Here is an 18,094-nt window from a genome sequence, read left to right as displayed (position 1 = left end):
TAAATACACAGATTCCTGGTGATGAACAAACAGCTTAGTACGTGAAAACAGGTGTATCTCAGTTTTCACTTTTGCAAAAACTATTTAGTTATTGGTGCTTTTTGACAATGTTTTGCAGCCGCACTGGATTAAACAGATTCAAAGGAGAAAAGAGAACCTTTGCAAAACTTTAGTTTTGTTGTAGTCTGCCTGTTAGAAAGATGATCAAATAGAAAGAGATGAGTGATAAAGATAAATATCTGAACCAACCTCAGTGGAGTCAGTTTATTTTGATGTCCTTTTAGAAGCAGGTACCCACTGATGTCCAGATCTGTGGCAGGGAGTTTGCAAGGAGCTGCAGGTCAAATATGGTGTTTTCATGGAAAACTCTAGAATAACACCAACCTAATTCCTTATGTATGCAATGCGTTTCTCTTTCCTTTTCATAGATCTGTACGTTTTTTTGATAACGCATAGAGGAAACACCATGGGACCTGGAATGTGGACCGTATTTATTCTGCTTGGTCTGTCCCTCTGGAGCAACAGTCAAGCCTTTACCAAGAACCCCATCCTCTCCCGGATAAGAAGGGCCCCAGAGGCCAATGGAGAAAACAAAAAGTGCTCTTACACCTTCCTGGTCCCCGAGCAGAAGATCACAGGCCCCATCTGTGCCACCCGTGGTTATTCAACCGACAAGGATCGAGTGACACGCCTGGATGTGGCCTCGGTGCGCGACCTGCTGTCTAAGCAGCGTCGGGAGATGGAAACTTTGAAGCTGGTGGTGGACGTCGATGGCAACTTGGTGAATGAGATGAAGCTGTTGAGGAAAGAGAGCAGAAACATGAACTCCCGAGTGACCCAGCTCTACATGCAGCTGCTTCATGAGATCATCCGGAAGAGGGACAACTCGCTGGAGCTGGCTCAGTTGGAGACACGCATCCTCAACGCCACCACTGAGTCGCTGCGCCTGGCATCCCGTTACAGGGAACTGGAGGCCAAATATGCAGCCCTGTCAGCCATAGTGAACAACCAGTCAGTGGTTATAGGAGCACTGGAAGAGCGCTGTATGCAGGTGTATAGTCGTAGGCATGAGCATCCGCCTCTTGGACCTCCACTGGTGCAGGTGGTGCCTGAGAACATTCCAGTCAATGTGCCACGTTTCACCAACGAAATCCAGAGGTTTGCACGGGAACGAGGCTCTCGTTCCGGTCCGTCACCCACAAGCGGTACCCTGGAAGCTCAGAAACCTCCACAGAGAAACTTCAGTGCAGAAGGTTAGAGAGTTACTCATCCATCCACAAATCCATTCATTTAATCCCTGCTTCAGTCCCAAATATCCAACACAGTCATGGTAAAATGTAGAGCAGCCTTCACAGGCCAACCACAACAAAATAATAATCCAAAATTTTGAACACAGCTGCAGGTGGGCCAGTGTCCCAACTTCTAAAGGTTAAAGATTTTGTAAACTCAGCTCGCACCTCAACAGAAGGAACACAAACCAGGATGGAAATAAAAATGTGCTAATGTCTGAATAGAGGCATGCAACCTAAAGTAAAAAAAGAAAGTCCTAAGCAGTGAGATTTTGCTCATCAACAGATCTCCCTCAGATAGTTCAATTACCTTCACCCAAGAATAATAGAGTGTGTTGAATTTCAGTGCAGGTGTGTGCGAAAGATCCTTCATAAGACTGCCACTGCATGTGAAGTGCAGACAAAACTCAGGCTGGCATTACAGGCGCCATCCAAACCACAAAGTAGAGGTAATTCTGTTATATAAGTGAATGGACTATACCTTTACCTTATTACCATAATGTGAGCGACTTACTCATCCTTTCTGTAAACTCACTTCTACACCTGCTAACAATGAAAAAATTTACGATGAGAAGGTTAAATTAGCTTGAGAAAGGGCAGACATTATTAAAGAAAGGTTAATAAGATATCTACTTTTTTATTACTTCAAATGAGGGAAAACTATTTCTTATTAAAGTGACTTAATAGGCCAATTTTCTTCTACTGCTCTGTATTTAACTTTGCAGACCTACAATACATGTGTTTTATATTACTCTGTGTGCTTGTGTGACTTTTTTTTCTTGTTTACAGTTTTTTCCCGCATATTTCATTTTCTGTCATACATTTCGTTCCTTGTAATGTAAACTCATTGTCTCAGTGCTCTGATTTAATCTTCCCTATGAAACCAAATTGCGGTCGCATGATAGGTTTGGTCAAAATTGACCTTTTGTTCTGTAGAGAAGTGTGCTTTGTGAAAATGTAACATTTGAAACCACTTACCTACAAAACAGGGTAAAAAAGAGAGGGGGAGCCTGCAACGTTAATGATTTGTGAAGTCCTTTTAAAGCCTCAAGCTGAGCATTTACACTTTGCAATCTTGTCAATACCAAACAGGGCCATACTTAAAAAATGAGCATCATGTTGTATTCAGTATTCATAAAGTTTTTACTGACAGCACGGATCAAGGGAGTGCAAGGTCCCTGTTGGCCTATACAAAAAGTAGTCCACACTAACTACGTCTTAGCTAGGTTAGGCTAACTTGAGGATAGTTTGCTAATCTAAGGTGAAGCAAATTTTATTTCTTTTGGGTTGTTTTTTGTTTTTTTTTTTTACTAATTTTGTGCATTGAAAAAAGAACTGGATGCTCTAATGTCCAATTCAGTTTCTTATGTAGCATAAATAAGTTACTAGCTGAATCTAATAGCAAACAGTACTGGTAAAAGCTAACTAGCCTAGCATCAGTTTCCTTAACAATTCAAACAGCCTAACAAACCTCACCCTCAGATTTTTTTCTCAGCTCTTTGATTTTTATAAGCATATACAAATGTGTTTTTAGTAAATCTGATGATTTTTACCTACACAAATGTAGAATGTTTGTCCAGCTCTCTATTTTCTTGATAGAGCTACATTTTCTAGTTCGCTCTTACTTTTATCAACTGTATCCTTTTGTATTCTCTTTTCCCTCAGGCCCATTCAGAGACTGTCTTGCAGCACAGGAGGCTGGCTATAGCACTAGTGGCATGTACCTAATCAGACCAGATGAAGCTGAGAGGCCAGTGCAGGCCTGGTGTGAACAGGACATAGACAACGGCGGCTGGACTGTCATCCAGAGCAGGAGGGATGGTTCAGTTAACTTCTTCAGGAACTGGGAAAACTACAAGGTGATGACAATGGCACTTCCTCTGCCCCGTCTCTTTCCCCCCTCTTTTCTTCTTTTAAAAGTGCTGTCAAATAAATACTTGGCCTATCCAGAGATAACAATGTGCTGTTATAAATTCCATCTAGAGGAGCCACTGGGGTGTTTGAAACAATTCCCTGAGCCTGAATCTCCATGTATTCACTTACTGTAAGCTATAATACCCTGTCAGCAGCACCATTTGTTGGAGATCCCTTTTTTATTTTCCCATTATGAAACATTAGCTGTCCCACTAGGAAGGTATGTTCCACAGCTCAGCTGGAGCCAAATTCTTTCCAAACTGCTTCTACTACAGCACCTTCCTGGGTGGATGGTTTGTTGGCTTACTACACCACACTATATAGAGCCCCTCATCAAAGCACAGTGAGATTGAGATTGAGTATATCATTGCTGGCAGCCTCTGCAATCCGGAGTTCCATTCAACCAGGTCAAGGCTGGAGGCTAAATTGCAATTTTCAACACTGATTTACCTCTGTACTCTCCCACAAAGCCACCACACACATACACACACCACAGAGGAGGCCTCAAACTCAAAGCCTACATCATTCATCATTTGCTGGCTCCCCGAACTAATCCACAATCGCAAACCTCAACCTCTTTTACCAAGTGAAGTGTTCTGGCGGCATGTAGCCAGACATAGATGGCTGGTGGTTTTTCAACACAAGTGGCCAGGCCAGTTTCACTATTAGCAATGATCCAAGAGATCATTGCTGTGGGGTAGGAGCAATGAAGGAGAATTTTGAAGACAGATGGCTTTTCCAGCATAAACTCTACAGCATGTCTTCCTCAGGAATTTCAAATGCAGGATGGTATCCGTATATCTCAATGTATTTTTTTTTTCCTTTTTAATTTTCACTTTTCTGCAGAATCATGTCATGAAAAAGACCTTTCTCATTTGTTCTCCTGACAGTCACTCATCATCGCCCACAACTCCTTTTTATTTTCCTAAATAATCCTCATGTTTCTAAACTCCTCGGGTAACTGCAGAACAAACAGTGTACATTGTTTTCTGTGATCTTTTTTGTAACTTTCCTTTTAATCTTCCTTTGACTCAGAGTGGCTTTGGCAACATAGACGGAGAGTACTGGCTCGGCCTAGAAGGCATCTACGGCCTCGGGAGGCAGGGGGACTACAAGCTGCTAGTGGAGCTGGAGGACTGGATGGGCAAGAAGGTTTACGCTCAGTACAGCAGCTTCCACTTGGAGCCAGAGAGCGAAGGCTACCGCCTGAGGCTGGGCACCTACCAGGGCAATGCTGGGGATTCTCTTAGCAGCCACAACGGCAAACAGTTCACTACTCTGGATCGAGACAAAGATGCTTTCTCAGGTAAACAATACTGTGTGATTGTCACACATAGTCTTCTCTGAAGTGTTAAAATATACAGTCTAAGTGGTCCTACTTGATTGGTCAAAACATAACAGAATCTGCTAGTTTGAGTTTTCTCAGACTAGCAGATTCAAAAGGGAACACACTGTGACACAAGGCCAAGTTTGTTCATATCAGTGCATAGTGGTATATATAAAAGATGGGATGGGTCTAAACAAATGTACTTTACACTTGCATTCTTTCTAATTTGGGGCAATGCAGCTGATTACAAGTTTAAAAAGTTACCTCAGTAAACATTTTCACCTAATTTAGTTTATGATCTCGATACTTTGTTTCAAATATTGTTTATCACAGCAAGATGCTCATTTCATAAATATAGTTACAATTACCGTAAAATAGACTAGAAAGCAATGTATGATTTAAGGCACGGCTACTGTATGAGCACGTGATGTCCTCCATTTGTCGCTTTCAGAAAAGCTTTACTATCACAGTCTATTTTTCTCACTTGAAAGAAAAAATAAAGACTGGGTTCAATCTCTAGAAATATGTCCATCATTATCATCGTTCTGTCCATCATTATTGACAGACGTATAACATAACACAATGTTATGTTATTCTTTTTATGTTATTGGGCATATACAAAAAAAAACTTATAATTTTTTAAAATTATAGTAATGTTTCCTAGGGCAGTGCCAATTACCTCACTGAGAAGAATAACAAATAAGATAACCAATTCTTCTGTTTCCCATTCGCAGGTAATTGTGCCCATTTCCATAAAGGAGGCTGGTGGTACAACGGATGTGGCCAAACCAATCTCAATGGTGTCTGGTACAACGGAGGTGTCTACCGTAGCAAATACCAAGATGGTATCTTCTGGGCCGACTATGGCGGAGGTTTCTACTCGATGAAGTCTGTCCGCATGATGATCAGGCCCATAGATTGAGAAGAATGCATAAGCCAGGCTGGTCAAGGGGCAGCTATGTAGGCCAGGGCAAACTTGAAACTCCGTCTACATTGAGCCTAGCTTGAAGATGGAGTTTACCAACCATCAGACAGTGACCTGAACTCTCTGCTATAAAAGACACAGATTCTGCTCGTTCTCCTTTTGATATCATAACTGACTCAAACAGACGGATTCACCATATTCCTATATGACTGCTCATAGGAAGCCATACTGCTCCTTTACCACCTAATGTGTATGACCGAGAAGGTGAATTAAGAGTATATGCCTAAGTTTTTCACTAAAATAATGGTAGCTGTCTCTCTGATTAAGAAACCACAATGTTTTCTTATTAGTATATGACTTCATGGAGCAGAGAAGCCACATCATAAAGGAACTTCAGCGGCTGTGATTTCATTCCCAAGGTTAGCGTCACAGGCTCTTAATGCAGCTCGTCCTACCTCGCCAACATAAACGTCTGGAGGAAACACACGTATACGGTATTTAACTTGCTATAGTTGCTGGTAGCTGGAAAAGATATTTTGTTACTACCTTATAGATTTATCTGGGCTCTGTATTCACTTCCAGATGTGAAAGAGCAACACATTAATGAGTTGGAGTTTATACATGTGATTACATGGAAAGAGTGGCGATTTTATTTTTAATCCCTACACTTAAAATGACCTGTATACTGCATGTTAAAGTACTTTGAGTGCAGAAGACCAGAAAGGATAATTTATGTGTATAATTAAGTTATCATTACAGTGAAAGGGGCCAGGTGTCCTGAGGGAAATGGTAAATGATCCTGAAGAAAATAGGACTAATTTCCTGCACTGTACGCGACAATCATTCTCCAAGTGTGCTTACACGTATGGAAATTTGTTTTATACGTTTTTCTCATTTGGCTGTTGATTAAACTTCAGTATGACTCTGTGAAATACAATCATTGTTGGGAGGGGGAATAAAAAAGATGGATTTCCGTTTTGTTTTGAGTGGTTTTCGAGCATGAAGAATATGCCAGCCGAGCGTGTTGAAAGTTATAGGCATGGGGACAGACAACGAGAAACACATTTCTGAAAGCCAGACAGAGATGGAGAGAGAAATAGAGGGAAGGAAGGGGAGGAGGAGATGAACTGGGATGGAATGGGTCCAAATTTCCAAGTTATTTTTTCCAGCCACCCAACCAGCCCCCTACCCGCACGACCATTTTTTTTTTATCAAACACAGAGAAATGTACATTCTTTCCACACAAAAGTGCTTGAACTGTATGTTTTTGTAATAAAAAAAAATCTTTCCTCAACAAAGACACCAGTCCCTGCACCCTGTAATCACTGGTATAGATGGAGAGCACCATCTTTTTAAGGAAAACCATCCCTGGGGAGGGGGTTGCAGAGATGTAAAATGATGGGGACGCGTTTGAAGAAATAGCCAGTTGTTGTATCCACAACAACACATTAAAGCCAAGCAGCCTGTAGTCTCGGATCTGAAAATAGGCTCACATCTTGTGCTCACCCACCACAATGGCCTTCACACCCATGTCTTAAAAAACTTTTATAAAGCATGAAACATGAACCAGGAACATGGGTCAAACCCAGCTGGACATGGAAACATGTTTATGGACATGTAAAAAAGCAGCCGCTAATAAAAAAAAATGACATTACAATCTTAAAATTAAACAGCAATAAAAGCCGATGAGTCACGATGCTTGGCAGAACAATATTACACAACCAACAGTCACTAAATGGGAACATTTAGGGTTCACTTCAGGGGACATTCTTGTTCAAGTGGTTTCCATAGGCTGGTTTATTTGTTCACCAACTCAATAGGTTTGCTTGACTTATTAGTTATTAGTCCTGTTCTGTCTTGCTGGTTAAAAGTTGTTTTCTGATTCAAACGAGTGCTATGACACTTAATAGAAGAAGGATATGCAAAATCCAAAAGTTCCAGGGAATTCCTGGACCAGTTGGCAACACTTTGCATTTAACACTAATAGGAGTTGTCTTAAATCTTTCTGGCTCTGTCGGCTTTGTGTCGATGAGCCAGACCATCACACTCTTCAAGTGGTGTCCGTGGATGACTGGTTTCAAGCAAAGTCATCAACGCCAGGCGCACAACTTTGATCACATGGAACACATTAATCCTTTTTTTTTCTTTTTCAACCATTGTGTACTCCCTTTGACAGTCCAAAAGAGTGCTCCTAATGCCTTTATGTCTATAAATCTGTTTCATTATAACCGTGAAAACCTCTGTTTCCTGAGCGTTTGCCTGCATGCATGTCGATGTTAGTTCAGAAGACTGAAATTAATTACATCAGAATATCTTGCAAACAGTAAAATTGAGATTAATGGTACAACTATCATGTGTCTCTAATAAATCTGAAACTAGCCACCTGGCGTTTAGCTTACTTTGCCATAAAACTGGAAAACACTTCCAGTCAGGATCAAGAGTTATAAAAGCAAAGCAAGCGGATCCAGAGCTTACAGATTAATGTGATATACCCCCTTTTTTTTTACTTCTAAAATGAGAAGTTGAGTAGTTCTGGAAACTACCCCATGACACTGATTCCACGCAGCTGAAAAGATGAAAAAAGCGCAAAGCTATTAAAGCTAATTTTAGTTTTATTGTTTGAGGATTCTTCTGATTTTAAGAGGATTTGTCTTCTGTATAACCGTTTCTGTGCTCAACTAAGCTAAGAGCTAGCAAAAAAGCAAATAAACGTGAAAATTAGAAGCCAAGAGCTTTAATCTGTCACAGGTCTGAAAATATATAAATGCTTATTAAATCCTTCATTTAAACATTTAATCTCATTGAGATTGAGATCTATTTTTCAAGACAGACCTGTGAACAAAATAAAACACATACAAACATTTAGGCAAACAGGTACATGTACACAATTTTAAAAAACAAGAGTGCAAGAGTAGCTGCAGAGAGACAAACACAACCTTTAAAATGTTGTATTGAAATCAGAGAATACAGCTTCATAACGTTTTGGTAGTTTGTTCCATTTGTAGGTGGAGAAATATTTAAATCCGGTTTTTCCAATTTCTTTGTGAACAACAGGTACAGCTAATGTTAAAAATGTCCCACGGCCTGACATTGTAAGAGCTCCGTTTAAATTCAGTCAAGGAGATAAGCAGGCAATCTTTGCAGCAAAGAGCCTTGTAAATAAATATCATACAATGCTGCTGTCTTCGATTTACTGTACATAATCACCTGTGATGAATCGTAATTTACTGTAGTACACAGAATCAAGAGGCTTCAACTTGAATATAGAAGCAACATCACCATAATCAAGCATAGACAAAATTGGCAGATTGCACAATGATCTTACTAGTCCTGAATGAGAAACAAAATTTGTTTCTATGTAGAAATCCAATCTTTGTCTTTAATTTTCTTAAAAGGTGCTCCACATAACTAAAATAAATATGCAGAAATGTGACCTACTGACATATACAACGCATTTTAACAAAGTATAGGCCTACTGCTTGCTGAGAAGTTCGAAAGCAGGTTTAGATACCTTTCTAGAGCGTGGTTGTTCTCTAAAACACTTTTTTGTGCTTTCATGCAAAAACTAGACGTCCTCCTGTCCATCCCTGTCCTCCACTGCTACCCACTGAGAAGCTTTACTGGATTAATTTCAATACAAATTTTCCCAGCTTGACCAAGGAAAAGGACGCTGATTATAACGGACCACCTTCCTGTTACAAATGTGTCTCTAAAACCTCAGTGAGAACAGACCCCACAAATCAGCCAGTGTGGGTTGCTCCAAGTGTAGCCTTCCAATAACTTGTGCCGGTGACACACTGAACCCTCACAATTTTAAACAGCCTCACAGGGACATGGAAATGCCTGATTAACCCACAAAAACCAAACCCCTGCGCAGCCTCATGCTGGAACTGTGAAGGTGACATCCTTGGCTCCGGTGAAAGGACCACACTCAGGTCTGCACCAACTCAAAATACCTTGCCAGCAGACTGGGGATGGGCGAACGCTGCTGCGGTGTGGTCCTCTGAAAACCACTGCACGTTTCAGAGGTAAAAGCCCTCCTTGTCACTAAGTGAAGGTTCACTGTCTACAGATTTCAGGCTCGGAAGATTCCTGACAGTTCGCTGCTGTTTGCTATAAGACATCTGCTGTTGGGGGAATGTCCGTGAGAGTGACTCATTAGCTCTCAGAAGCTCACTTAGTGTCAGCAGCAAATCAGCAGACAGGATGTGCAGCTGTTTTCTTTGAAAATAAGCTCCATGATGAATTTCTTGCTCTAACTGGGACGGTTAAACAAATCCGTAACTAAGTTTGTTGCTAAGTGCCCTTTTGATTTAGGGCTCAACAGACACTTGTTTAAGATGGATGATCGTTTGGAGAGATCTGGAAAGGCTCACTTTGCTGTGGACAGCTACAGTTTCCACTCTGTCCTAAAATTTCCAGAAGAGTGATACTGTGTTTAGCTGTGAAGCAAACAAGCAGAGGCTGAGATTGTGAAAATGATCTTTATCTTGCTGAGGGGGTTTTCTCCAAACTAAGCAGCAAATGCAACCCAGAGATAACAAACAAAAGGACATGTGAACCATAGAACATTTGTTCCTTGAGTTTCAGCTGCTTATTAACAGACATTTAGTCTGTTAAATGCATCTAATAGCGATGAAAAATTCAGATGGTTTTCATCGTTCTTGCGTTTGGCATGGCAGGCTTGTTTATTCTGCTAAAGCCACGAAAGCCTAAGATGATCAAATGGATATCCTTTGTAAAGAAGTATGACTTCTGAACACTGCAAGTTAGTCACGTAACTGAGGACCCGCTAATAGCCTACAGTATGTCTGTATATGTTCAGTGATTGCACTCATTTTGAATGACATGAGTCAGATGGCCTGGTAAAAGCTTCAGAACCTTCTGGGTATGTGGGGGCAGGGGCGAGGAGCACCATCTATTTGATGACTCAGCTGTTTTTATGCCAAAGTTAAAAGAGTGAAAAACAAAAAGGGCCTCCTGGCCTAAATCTGCCTGAGAGAAATATTATCTGTAAAGGACAACATATGGAACCACAGAAGTGCTTTCGGATGAGCACCGTGGAGAATTGAGGTTTCTAACCTCAACTGGTAACTCTAAAGCTACATTTTTTTGGTGAAAGCAGAAGAAATAATTACTTCATAGAAGTGTACTGGCTGATTTATAGCTGTTGCATTCCAAAGTAGCTGTAGGTGTGAGTGACTTTTGAATTGAGTGGAAATTTTAGTGGTTATAAAGGGAAGTGCAGGCAGGCATGCTGCATATTGGAGGGAAACTTCTGTGATCATTAGAAGTGTTTCTTCTGGTCTAAGGGGAGCTAAAAAACAAAAAAACAAAAAGTAAAAAACCCATAAAAACCCAAAACCTAGTCTGCAAAATGTTGGAAAAGCCTAGAGCATGAAAACATGACAATGTGACCTTTCTCTAAGTTTGTCGTAAAAGGTTGTAACACTGCCTTGAGTTGCGTGATTTGTTTTGAAGGCTTTGATCACATTCTTCCCACTGGTCTTGCAGACTGACTCTGGAGTCATTCTTTATACACGTCAGCTCAGGCTCTAAAGTCGTTTTAGCACACAGATGCTGTGTTCTGACATGAAAGCTGTTCACTGTTAAACACAAAGAGCTAAGATTCTGCTTGGTAAAAGACAGACGACTTTTCGGGGGGCATCTTGACCTCTTTGTTATGGGTATGAAATTTACAAGATTAAAAGCACTTTTATTCAGCTCTTCTGCATCAAGTGGACACCAGTGGGAGAAGTTTGCCCTCAGGGTTAAAATACATGCTTTCATCAAAGTTAACCACGTCTTTAGAGAGCTTGTCTGGCAGAAGGCCCTGAAGGCAAACCTCACTAATCTGTGTACAAATATGAAAATGATACCACACTGCCATCTAGCGGCGCAGTCGTTTGTAACAAAACCATATGGTTTAGTTATTCATTTTACTTACATTGTGTTTTCCGCTTATTTTTGTTGTGTGATTGATTCTGTTATTTTTCTTCGCTTAATCATCTTATTTATTTAATTTAGTCACCATATTTATTTAACTTAACTTATTTATTGATTGGTTATTGACTTTTTAATAGATTTCATTTAACTAGGTAGATTCAACTAATCTCAGCCATTAAAAAATGCTAAGTGCTTTTCTCTCTTTTCGACTCATTTTGTGAAATGTATTTTCTACAATAAAGTTTATAGGTTTAGGGGGGAAACGTTACTGTCGCCGATTAATGACGTAATTGTAGGCGTTTATGAACGTCATGGCGGCTCATGCTAGCGAGCTTGAGATTGCAAAGAAGAATTTAACGGATGCAATTGGCGATAATGTCAAACAGTAAGTGAAGTGTTGTTTGTGTGCTTGTCTTTGTTCGTAGTCTTGCGTTTTGGTCCCATTTCTGTGCCACTGAAATGAAAAGGTAACTAACATTAATTAACTGCGCCTTGGACCAATTAGCACCTAGCTATCCTCTGCTACATTTTGCAGGATTTCCCTCGTTGTTGACATATTACTGTAGCATCTCTTTGGTATCTTTTTTATGTCTGTGGTGAAGGTGATGCGTAAGAAAGGTGAGATTTACCTTGAGCTTTATTAGCTGTATGAACTCTAACGTTATGGCGGGTTTGTATAATTCCAACTTGACGATATTTTGAAAAGTGTACCTCGAGTTGGCGAGAAGTGAAACTTAACTTAAAGAGGACAAGTGAAAGAAACAGGAACAAAACTGTTGAGTATTTGTGATTTTTAAAAGTTAATAGCACGTGAAAAACGCGATAAAGAGATGTAATGACGTGCAGATGGTGCTTGTGTGTATGTATGTATGTATGTATGTATGTATGTGTGTGTGTGTGTGTGTGTGTGTGTGTGTGTGTGTGTGTGTATGTATGTATGTATGTATGTATGTATGTATGTGTGTGTTTCTGTGTCCAGCATCACTTTGTGTTGTAGATGCACTTAAGTCATGTGTGTGTTGGTGCTTGCTTCTTGTTTCCTCCCTGCAGTTACTGGGCAAACCTGAAGCTGTGGTTCAAACAAAAGATCAGCAAGGAAGAGTTTGACATTGAGGCGCGTAGGCTGTTGGCACAGGAGAATGGTTAGTGTCAAAGAACAGCTCTCCTCTGTGCTAGTGTGTAATGTAGAAATTATAATAATACTAATAAAAATCTGGCTTATTCTGTGTTTCCTTCATTCATCCAGTCCATGTTCACAATGATTTTCTCCTGGCTATTCTTACACGGTGCCAGATCATCGTCTCCACACCAGGTGAGTTTTTTATTAATAACTGAATGCCTCTGAAATTGTGGCTGAACCTATATTTTATAACAGCTGACATTTTATGTATGTATTAAGCCATACCTTTTTGTCAGGGCTGGCTTAGGAGCTGTTGAGATTAAAATTCAAGAATATTTCACCAAATAAAATGGCATCTCTGTTTGTCTTTCATGCACCTTTTTGTGTGTCCTTTTTGTCCTCTAGAGGGTGCAGGGTCATTGCAGTGGCAAGGTAGCTGCGCTTCAAAGCCCGGCAAACCGAAGGGGAATAAGAAATGTTCCTCTAGGCAAAAATTCGACGTAAGTCCTCCTTCATATTTTCATCTCCGCATGGGCTAGATATGTTCACGTTGGCAACAATACTGCTAAAATTTTCCCACAAATGTATATTCTTTGACAGAGGTTGCACACACACCTTTAATGAATTGTTGAAAAAATACTTCTTATAAGGTTCTCATCTCTAAATATTTTAGTTGCCAGGTAGTGTGACCAGTAAACCTTTATTGAGCTGCCGCTCCATTGAGTCTCTCTGTGGATGAGCTTTATCTCCACTGTGTTGGGCTGCAACTAGTGATTATAATCCATGTTCTGCTTTGCAGTCTCAAAGAGCTCAGCACAGTGCCACATGACCCATTGCTCCTGCTGAAGTTTCTGGTTCTTGGGCCATTCAGTTCACAGCAGAAAAAAAGACTGTCACCAATCTAAGTCTGTCTGACTATTAACACAAGACCCATTTAACTCTTTACCCCTTGAAAGCCTTCTAGGAGTAACCCTTGAAGGTTTTTTTCTGAACTGAGTAGTTTCTCATATTTCAGGCCTGCTTATAGAACAGGTCATTCAGTAGTAGTAGACCAATAAATACTTGGGTGTCAAAACTCATCATTAAGGGTACAGTGGAGGTAGAAGCCGCTGAATCCCATTGAGGATTGCCACAACAGCAACCTGACCAGCAAACCAACTGCTAGGGAAACCACACAGAAAGGGCCAGGGCTTTCAAAATGAGAGTAGGGGAATGGTCCAACTGTAAATCAGCCATGGGTGATTTCATTTTCTGTGGCATGATTTAAAAAAAACAAAATGCATTAAAAAAAAAAAGGCTGAAATGAGTCGACAGATACACTTGTGTGGCCATCCTAAGTAAAGTGTATGTGTGCGGTACACTTAAAAAGTAAAATCACGACCGAGTGTTACAGCTGCAAGGTTAGCCACCTCTAAATAACAGCTGTGTGCTTGAACAGTGGACTGACAATATCGCTGGGATGCTTATGTGTCCTTCAGCATCGTTTCCAGCCTCAGAATCCTCTGAGCGCCGCCCAGCCATTCAGCCCGAGGGAGGGGGGAAGTGAGGAGGAAGAGCTGCGTCTCAGCGCCCACACTCTGCTGCTGCCCACACGGGGCCAACTGGAGGCTCGCATGATGGTGACCGCCTTTGAGGTGGGCTTGGATAACGTCACAGAAGATGCCATCAGCACCATGATCTATGCCGTTGAGGTATATACTAACAGTTCAACAGAAGAGTGACTGTTTGAGCCTCAGTGCACCCTCATAAAAGCTGAGAGTGTGACGTGAGTGATTCTTCTGCTTTTTAAGTCTGACATTGTTTAAACATCCGTGCAGTGGTTTAAATGATCAGAAAGAACATGTTCTGCGTCATTTATTATGCAGCACTGACAGCTTTGTTTTCTCCGGAGACTGAGCAGAGCTTTGTCGCTTAGTCACACCAAAATCGAACGAGATGTTTACCCATGTGTTGTTGCCAAAAGCAGGAGGGACATCGGTTTTACTGTCTGTCTGTGTCCTTGCCCAGCCCAGCGTCTTTTTCACTCAGCTGTTTGAATTGTTTTAAAGTTGAGTTATGAAACAAGTATATATAATATACATATATGTAGTAAGAGAGGTCTTGATTCCATTATCAGTGGTCACTTGGATTAAACTACACTAAGCTATCAGTCAGTTTACATGCAAAAGCTAATGCGACCTGTTGCACCTAGAAATGAATGGGAGCCATTTTCAGTCTGACTGTGCACTGACTCAGTGCTCTGATTTATTTCAGCACCACTTGAAAGATGTCCTGACTGCCATAATCATGCGGAGGAAGGCGTATCGATTACGAGACAGCCGTTTCCCCTACGCCTTTGGCAATGATGTCACGCCTCAACCCTATCTGAAAAACAGCCTTGCTGCTTACCACAGTGTTGCTGAATGGTAGGGACTCCAGCTTTTGTTGGGCTGTGAGAATTCTCAGTATAAGTAAAATGCATTTGATGCAGAAAAATGTTTTTGCCCTCTCATTACTGCAACTTCATTAAATCTTTTTAGTTTTTATGTTTGTATCAGTAGCTGCTTTCTTTTGCTGTCAGTATGGACTAATAGTGTACTTTTTTTTTTTTTTCTTGAAGTCCGCCACAGAGTGCTTCCCTCCCTGCAGGCCCACCACCGCAGGTGTCACCCGATGAGGCTGAGCAGCAAGCTGTTCATTTGCTGGCTTGTTCTGCTGACAGTCTTCCTGCGCCTCTCCCTCCAATCAGCATGTTTGATCTCCTCGAGGCTTTACAGGTAAGAAAATGTGCACGACTGGTCCTAGCAACATCAGCATATTTCACAGTGAATTTGTTTGGAACAGCCCAAAGGAAAAGTTGTGATATTCCCAGGCAAGTGGTCAAATAATACACAGGGTTCGTACGGGTGCTTGAAATCCTTGAAAATGCTTGAATTCTAATGTCGTCTTTTCAAGGTTTGAAAAGTGCTTGAATTTCAGATGTGGTGCTTAAAAGTGCTTGAAAATGTAACTGTATTTCATTCACAATAAATAGCTATCTGATTGAATTGTTTTCTTATCAGATAGAGAAATAAAATGAGACGCAAAAGCAAAATTTCCCCGCCTGGGCTGCGTCTGTTTCAATATGTGACCCCGCCCCTCCCTCGGACAGTCGGGGATGAGTGCGCTAACATACCTGTAGGTTGCTGTTTTAATGAGTGTTTGATGGAAAACAACAATGGCGGAGTTTGCGTTCTCCCTACGTTACACATGCTATTTTTTTAAAATTATGGTTATTATTTTGCTAGCTATCAAACTCGCTGGAGAAATGATTGAAATGCACCGAGTGTGATGCAGTATGGCAGCGCTATTACGGAATATCCTGTGAACTTAGCTAACATTACTTAGCAGTAATATGAGTTAATTTACTCAAGTGAAAGCTTTAAACATTAGCCCGATACATAACTAGCTAACTTAAGGCTTTCTGATTAACTCTCTGGGGTCGACGGACCCAGAGTCTCCATTTCAACTTGGGTCGAACGTGCGGACTTCAAGCTATATACCAGTTTTTAAATTGTGTTGATAGGTCACGTAAAACCGATGTTTTTTGGGGGGGGCGGGGGGGTTCTGACTAAAACTGGCGTTTACTCCGGGAAGAAACGGTAAAAACGGCGTTTTTTATGGAGAGCGCTAGCAAACACGCTTTGCTTGTGAGTGAAAAAAGAAAAAACACTCCTTCCCTATTGGTGGAAAAATGTACCATGTCGACCAATCAAAAAATGATACGGCAACATGTGGTATTTGGTTGTTGGGAAGAGAGAGAGAGCGAGTGAGCGAAAAAGAGAGAGAGAGTTTTGATACGCGAGAGATTTGTGATGTTTATCATGTTTGGAGTCTCAAGTTAGTGTGTTTTCTTGTGTAGTTAGTGTGTAGTGTAGTCGTTTTGTTTTGTGTGTCAGTTGTACTAGTGAACGTCACAGTTGCTGCAACTGTGCGCTGGAAAAGCTTAAAAAGGGACCTTGAAAGTGCTTACAAAGTGCTTGAATTTGACCCTGAAAAAAGCGTACGAACCCTGAATACAACCTTTGACCCCGGTAAATGTGATGGAGTTTTTCACCTTGAAAATTTGTGTGTGGGATTCTTAGAATCCTGTGAAGTTGTGTAATGGTCCACAAATGAGTGTGTAATAAGACTGATATAAACTCATTTTTCCAGCAAAAATGCCAAACTTTTCTAAGTTCTGGCTTCAAAACTGTGTACAGTTGCTGCAGTTTTTTGTCAAGGTTTTTGTAAAGGTTTATATCTTCATGTCTTACTCTTTCTTTACTCTTAACGCTGGATTCTTTTTTTTTTTTTCCAAGCCTACCTTTCCATCATTTAACTATCAGAATTGAAATGGTTTTCTCATCTCTTTTATACTCGTTAAATGCAGGTTCACCACGGCGTGATGCCCTCCCACACCATGTACGCCCTCAACATGGAACGCGTCCTGTCACGGCTTTGGCACCCCAGCCATGAAGAACTAGAGCAGGACCACGTCCACCGGCAGCGCATAGCTGCTAAAGAGGGCGTGCTTGTCAGCTGAGAGCCCCCGGCCACAGGACTGTGCACAGACTATGGGGGTTATCAGGAACCAAACACAAGAACGACCCCCAGATAAATATAATTTAGGAACTCTGTGTTCGAGAACTTAAAGCTGTTTAGAAGCTGGAAAAATTTGTGTTGCACAGAAAGATGGAGGACAAGTAAGATCAAAAGAAGCTGTTGGATGAGACCAGAGCAGCCAGTCGGCTCCAGTAATCAACTCCACCAGTCGTTTCTGGCAGACAACCGTCATTTTGTAACTTCTGTTCCATAGTAGAATATAGTGTTTAATTTTATGTACACTGTCTGGGGATCCAGTGCAGGATGCAGTTGTAGAGTTTGTGGATAAGATGCCTTAACAGACTAAACCCTGTCTGAGTTGCCTCGAGTTCCTCTTTGTTCACATTGTCAGATACGCATCAAAACATCCTGTAAAGATACAGAAAAGCACATATCTAATCCTCGAGTGTTGTGTAAATAACCAGTTCACAACATGACATACGGCACGTATAAAAGATTACAAGTATTTAAATGGTCATAAAAGTCCTGGACAGAACATGCAGGTATATTCATTTAATGGCTGATTAAATCTTGTGTCAGGCTGAAGTTGAGGGAATCTGTGAGGAGCTTATCTAAACCAATATACCAAGACTCAAGTTAAACAGAAACAGTCCTGTCATAACAGGTAGGGCCAGGGTGTATCAGCCAGTGAGTGAAAGGACCTGTGTGGGTTTACAGTCTGTGTGTAGGCTCTTTAAACTGCCAGACAGCTGCTTCCTCCAATCATTTACCACCAGAAGCTGGCAAATGATTGGGTATGAACATATGTGCAATCATTTACCAGCTTCTGGTGTCATTGTTAGACTACAGAGTCTGTTTTTTGTTTTATTTTGTTTTAATTTCTTTCTAAGTAATTGAACATGTGCCCCTCTGTTCAGGTTAAATGTATAAAATGTATACATTTGTACTTTTTTTCTACAGAAACTTATTTATATTACAGACAGTAGTTGAGAAAATAAATTTAAAAAATA

The 18,094-nt window shown here is 40.9% G+C and overlaps 3 protein-coding genes across 3 annotated transcripts in view; 2 read left to right on the top strand and 1 right to left on the bottom strand.

The window, feature by feature from the left end:
- angptl1b (angiopoietin-like 1b) overlaps positions 1 to 6,666 on the top strand; it is a 9,174-nt gene extending 2,508 nt beyond the window's left edge. The window contains exons 2-5 of the mRNA XM_031732983.2: positions 429 to 1,253; positions 2,955 to 3,148; positions 4,239 to 4,509; positions 5,265 to 6,666. Coding sequence (XP_031588843.1) covers positions 467 to 1,253; positions 2,955 to 3,148; positions 4,239 to 4,509; positions 5,265 to 5,452 — 1,440 coding nt within the window. The 5' untranslated portion in view covers positions 429 to 466 and the 3' untranslated portion in view covers positions 5,453 to 6,666. The remainder of the gene's footprint in view (positions 1 to 428; positions 1,254 to 2,954; positions 3,149 to 4,238; positions 4,510 to 5,264) is intronic.
- The window catches only part of LOC116314302 (protein zyg-11 homolog), a 25,172-nt gene extending 13,111 nt beyond the window's left edge, over positions 1 to 12,061 (bottom strand). The window contains exon 1 of the mRNA XM_031732282.2: positions 12,031 to 12,061. The gene's annotated coding sequence lies outside the window, so the exon portion shown is untranslated. The remainder of the gene's footprint in view (positions 1 to 12,030) is intronic.
- On the top strand, positions 11,687 to 18,094 carry tada1 (transcriptional adaptor 1). The gene is made up of 8 exons (XM_031732971.2): positions 11,687 to 11,786; positions 12,452 to 12,543; positions 12,648 to 12,713; positions 12,927 to 13,021; positions 14,000 to 14,212; positions 14,775 to 14,926; positions 15,121 to 15,277; positions 16,912 to 18,094. Exons 1-8 carry the CDS (start codon positions 11,704 to 11,706, stop codon positions 17,062 to 17,064), a joined length of 1,011 nt encoding a protein of 336 aa, XP_031588831.2. The 5' UTR covers positions 11,687 to 11,703; the 3' UTR covers positions 17,065 to 18,094.

The sequence above is a fragment of the Oreochromis aureus genome, linkage group 18, assembly GCF_013358895.1.
Source record: "Oreochromis aureus strain Israel breed Guangdong linkage group 18, ZZ_aureus, whole genome shotgun sequence".
Lineage (NCBI taxonomy): Eukaryota > Metazoa > Chordata > Actinopteri > Cichliformes > Cichlidae > Oreochromis > Oreochromis aureus.
This window is presented reverse-complemented; position numbering and strand designations above follow the sequence as displayed.

Excerpts from the sequence above, each read along its gene's own strand:
- tada1 (XM_031732971.2), top strand. The coding sequence starts at position 11,704 with ATGAACGTCATGGCGGCTCATGCTAGCGAGCTTGAGATTGCAAAGAAG. Across the intron at positions 12,714-12,926 it reads GATCATCGTCTCCACACCAG|AGGGTGCAGGGTCATTGCAG; the intron begins GTGAGTTTTTTA and ends TTTGTCCTCTAG. Across the intron at positions 15,278-16,911 it reads ATCTCCTCGAGGCTTTACAG|GTTCACCACGGCGTGATGCC; the intron begins GTAAGAAAATGT and ends CGTTAAATGCAG.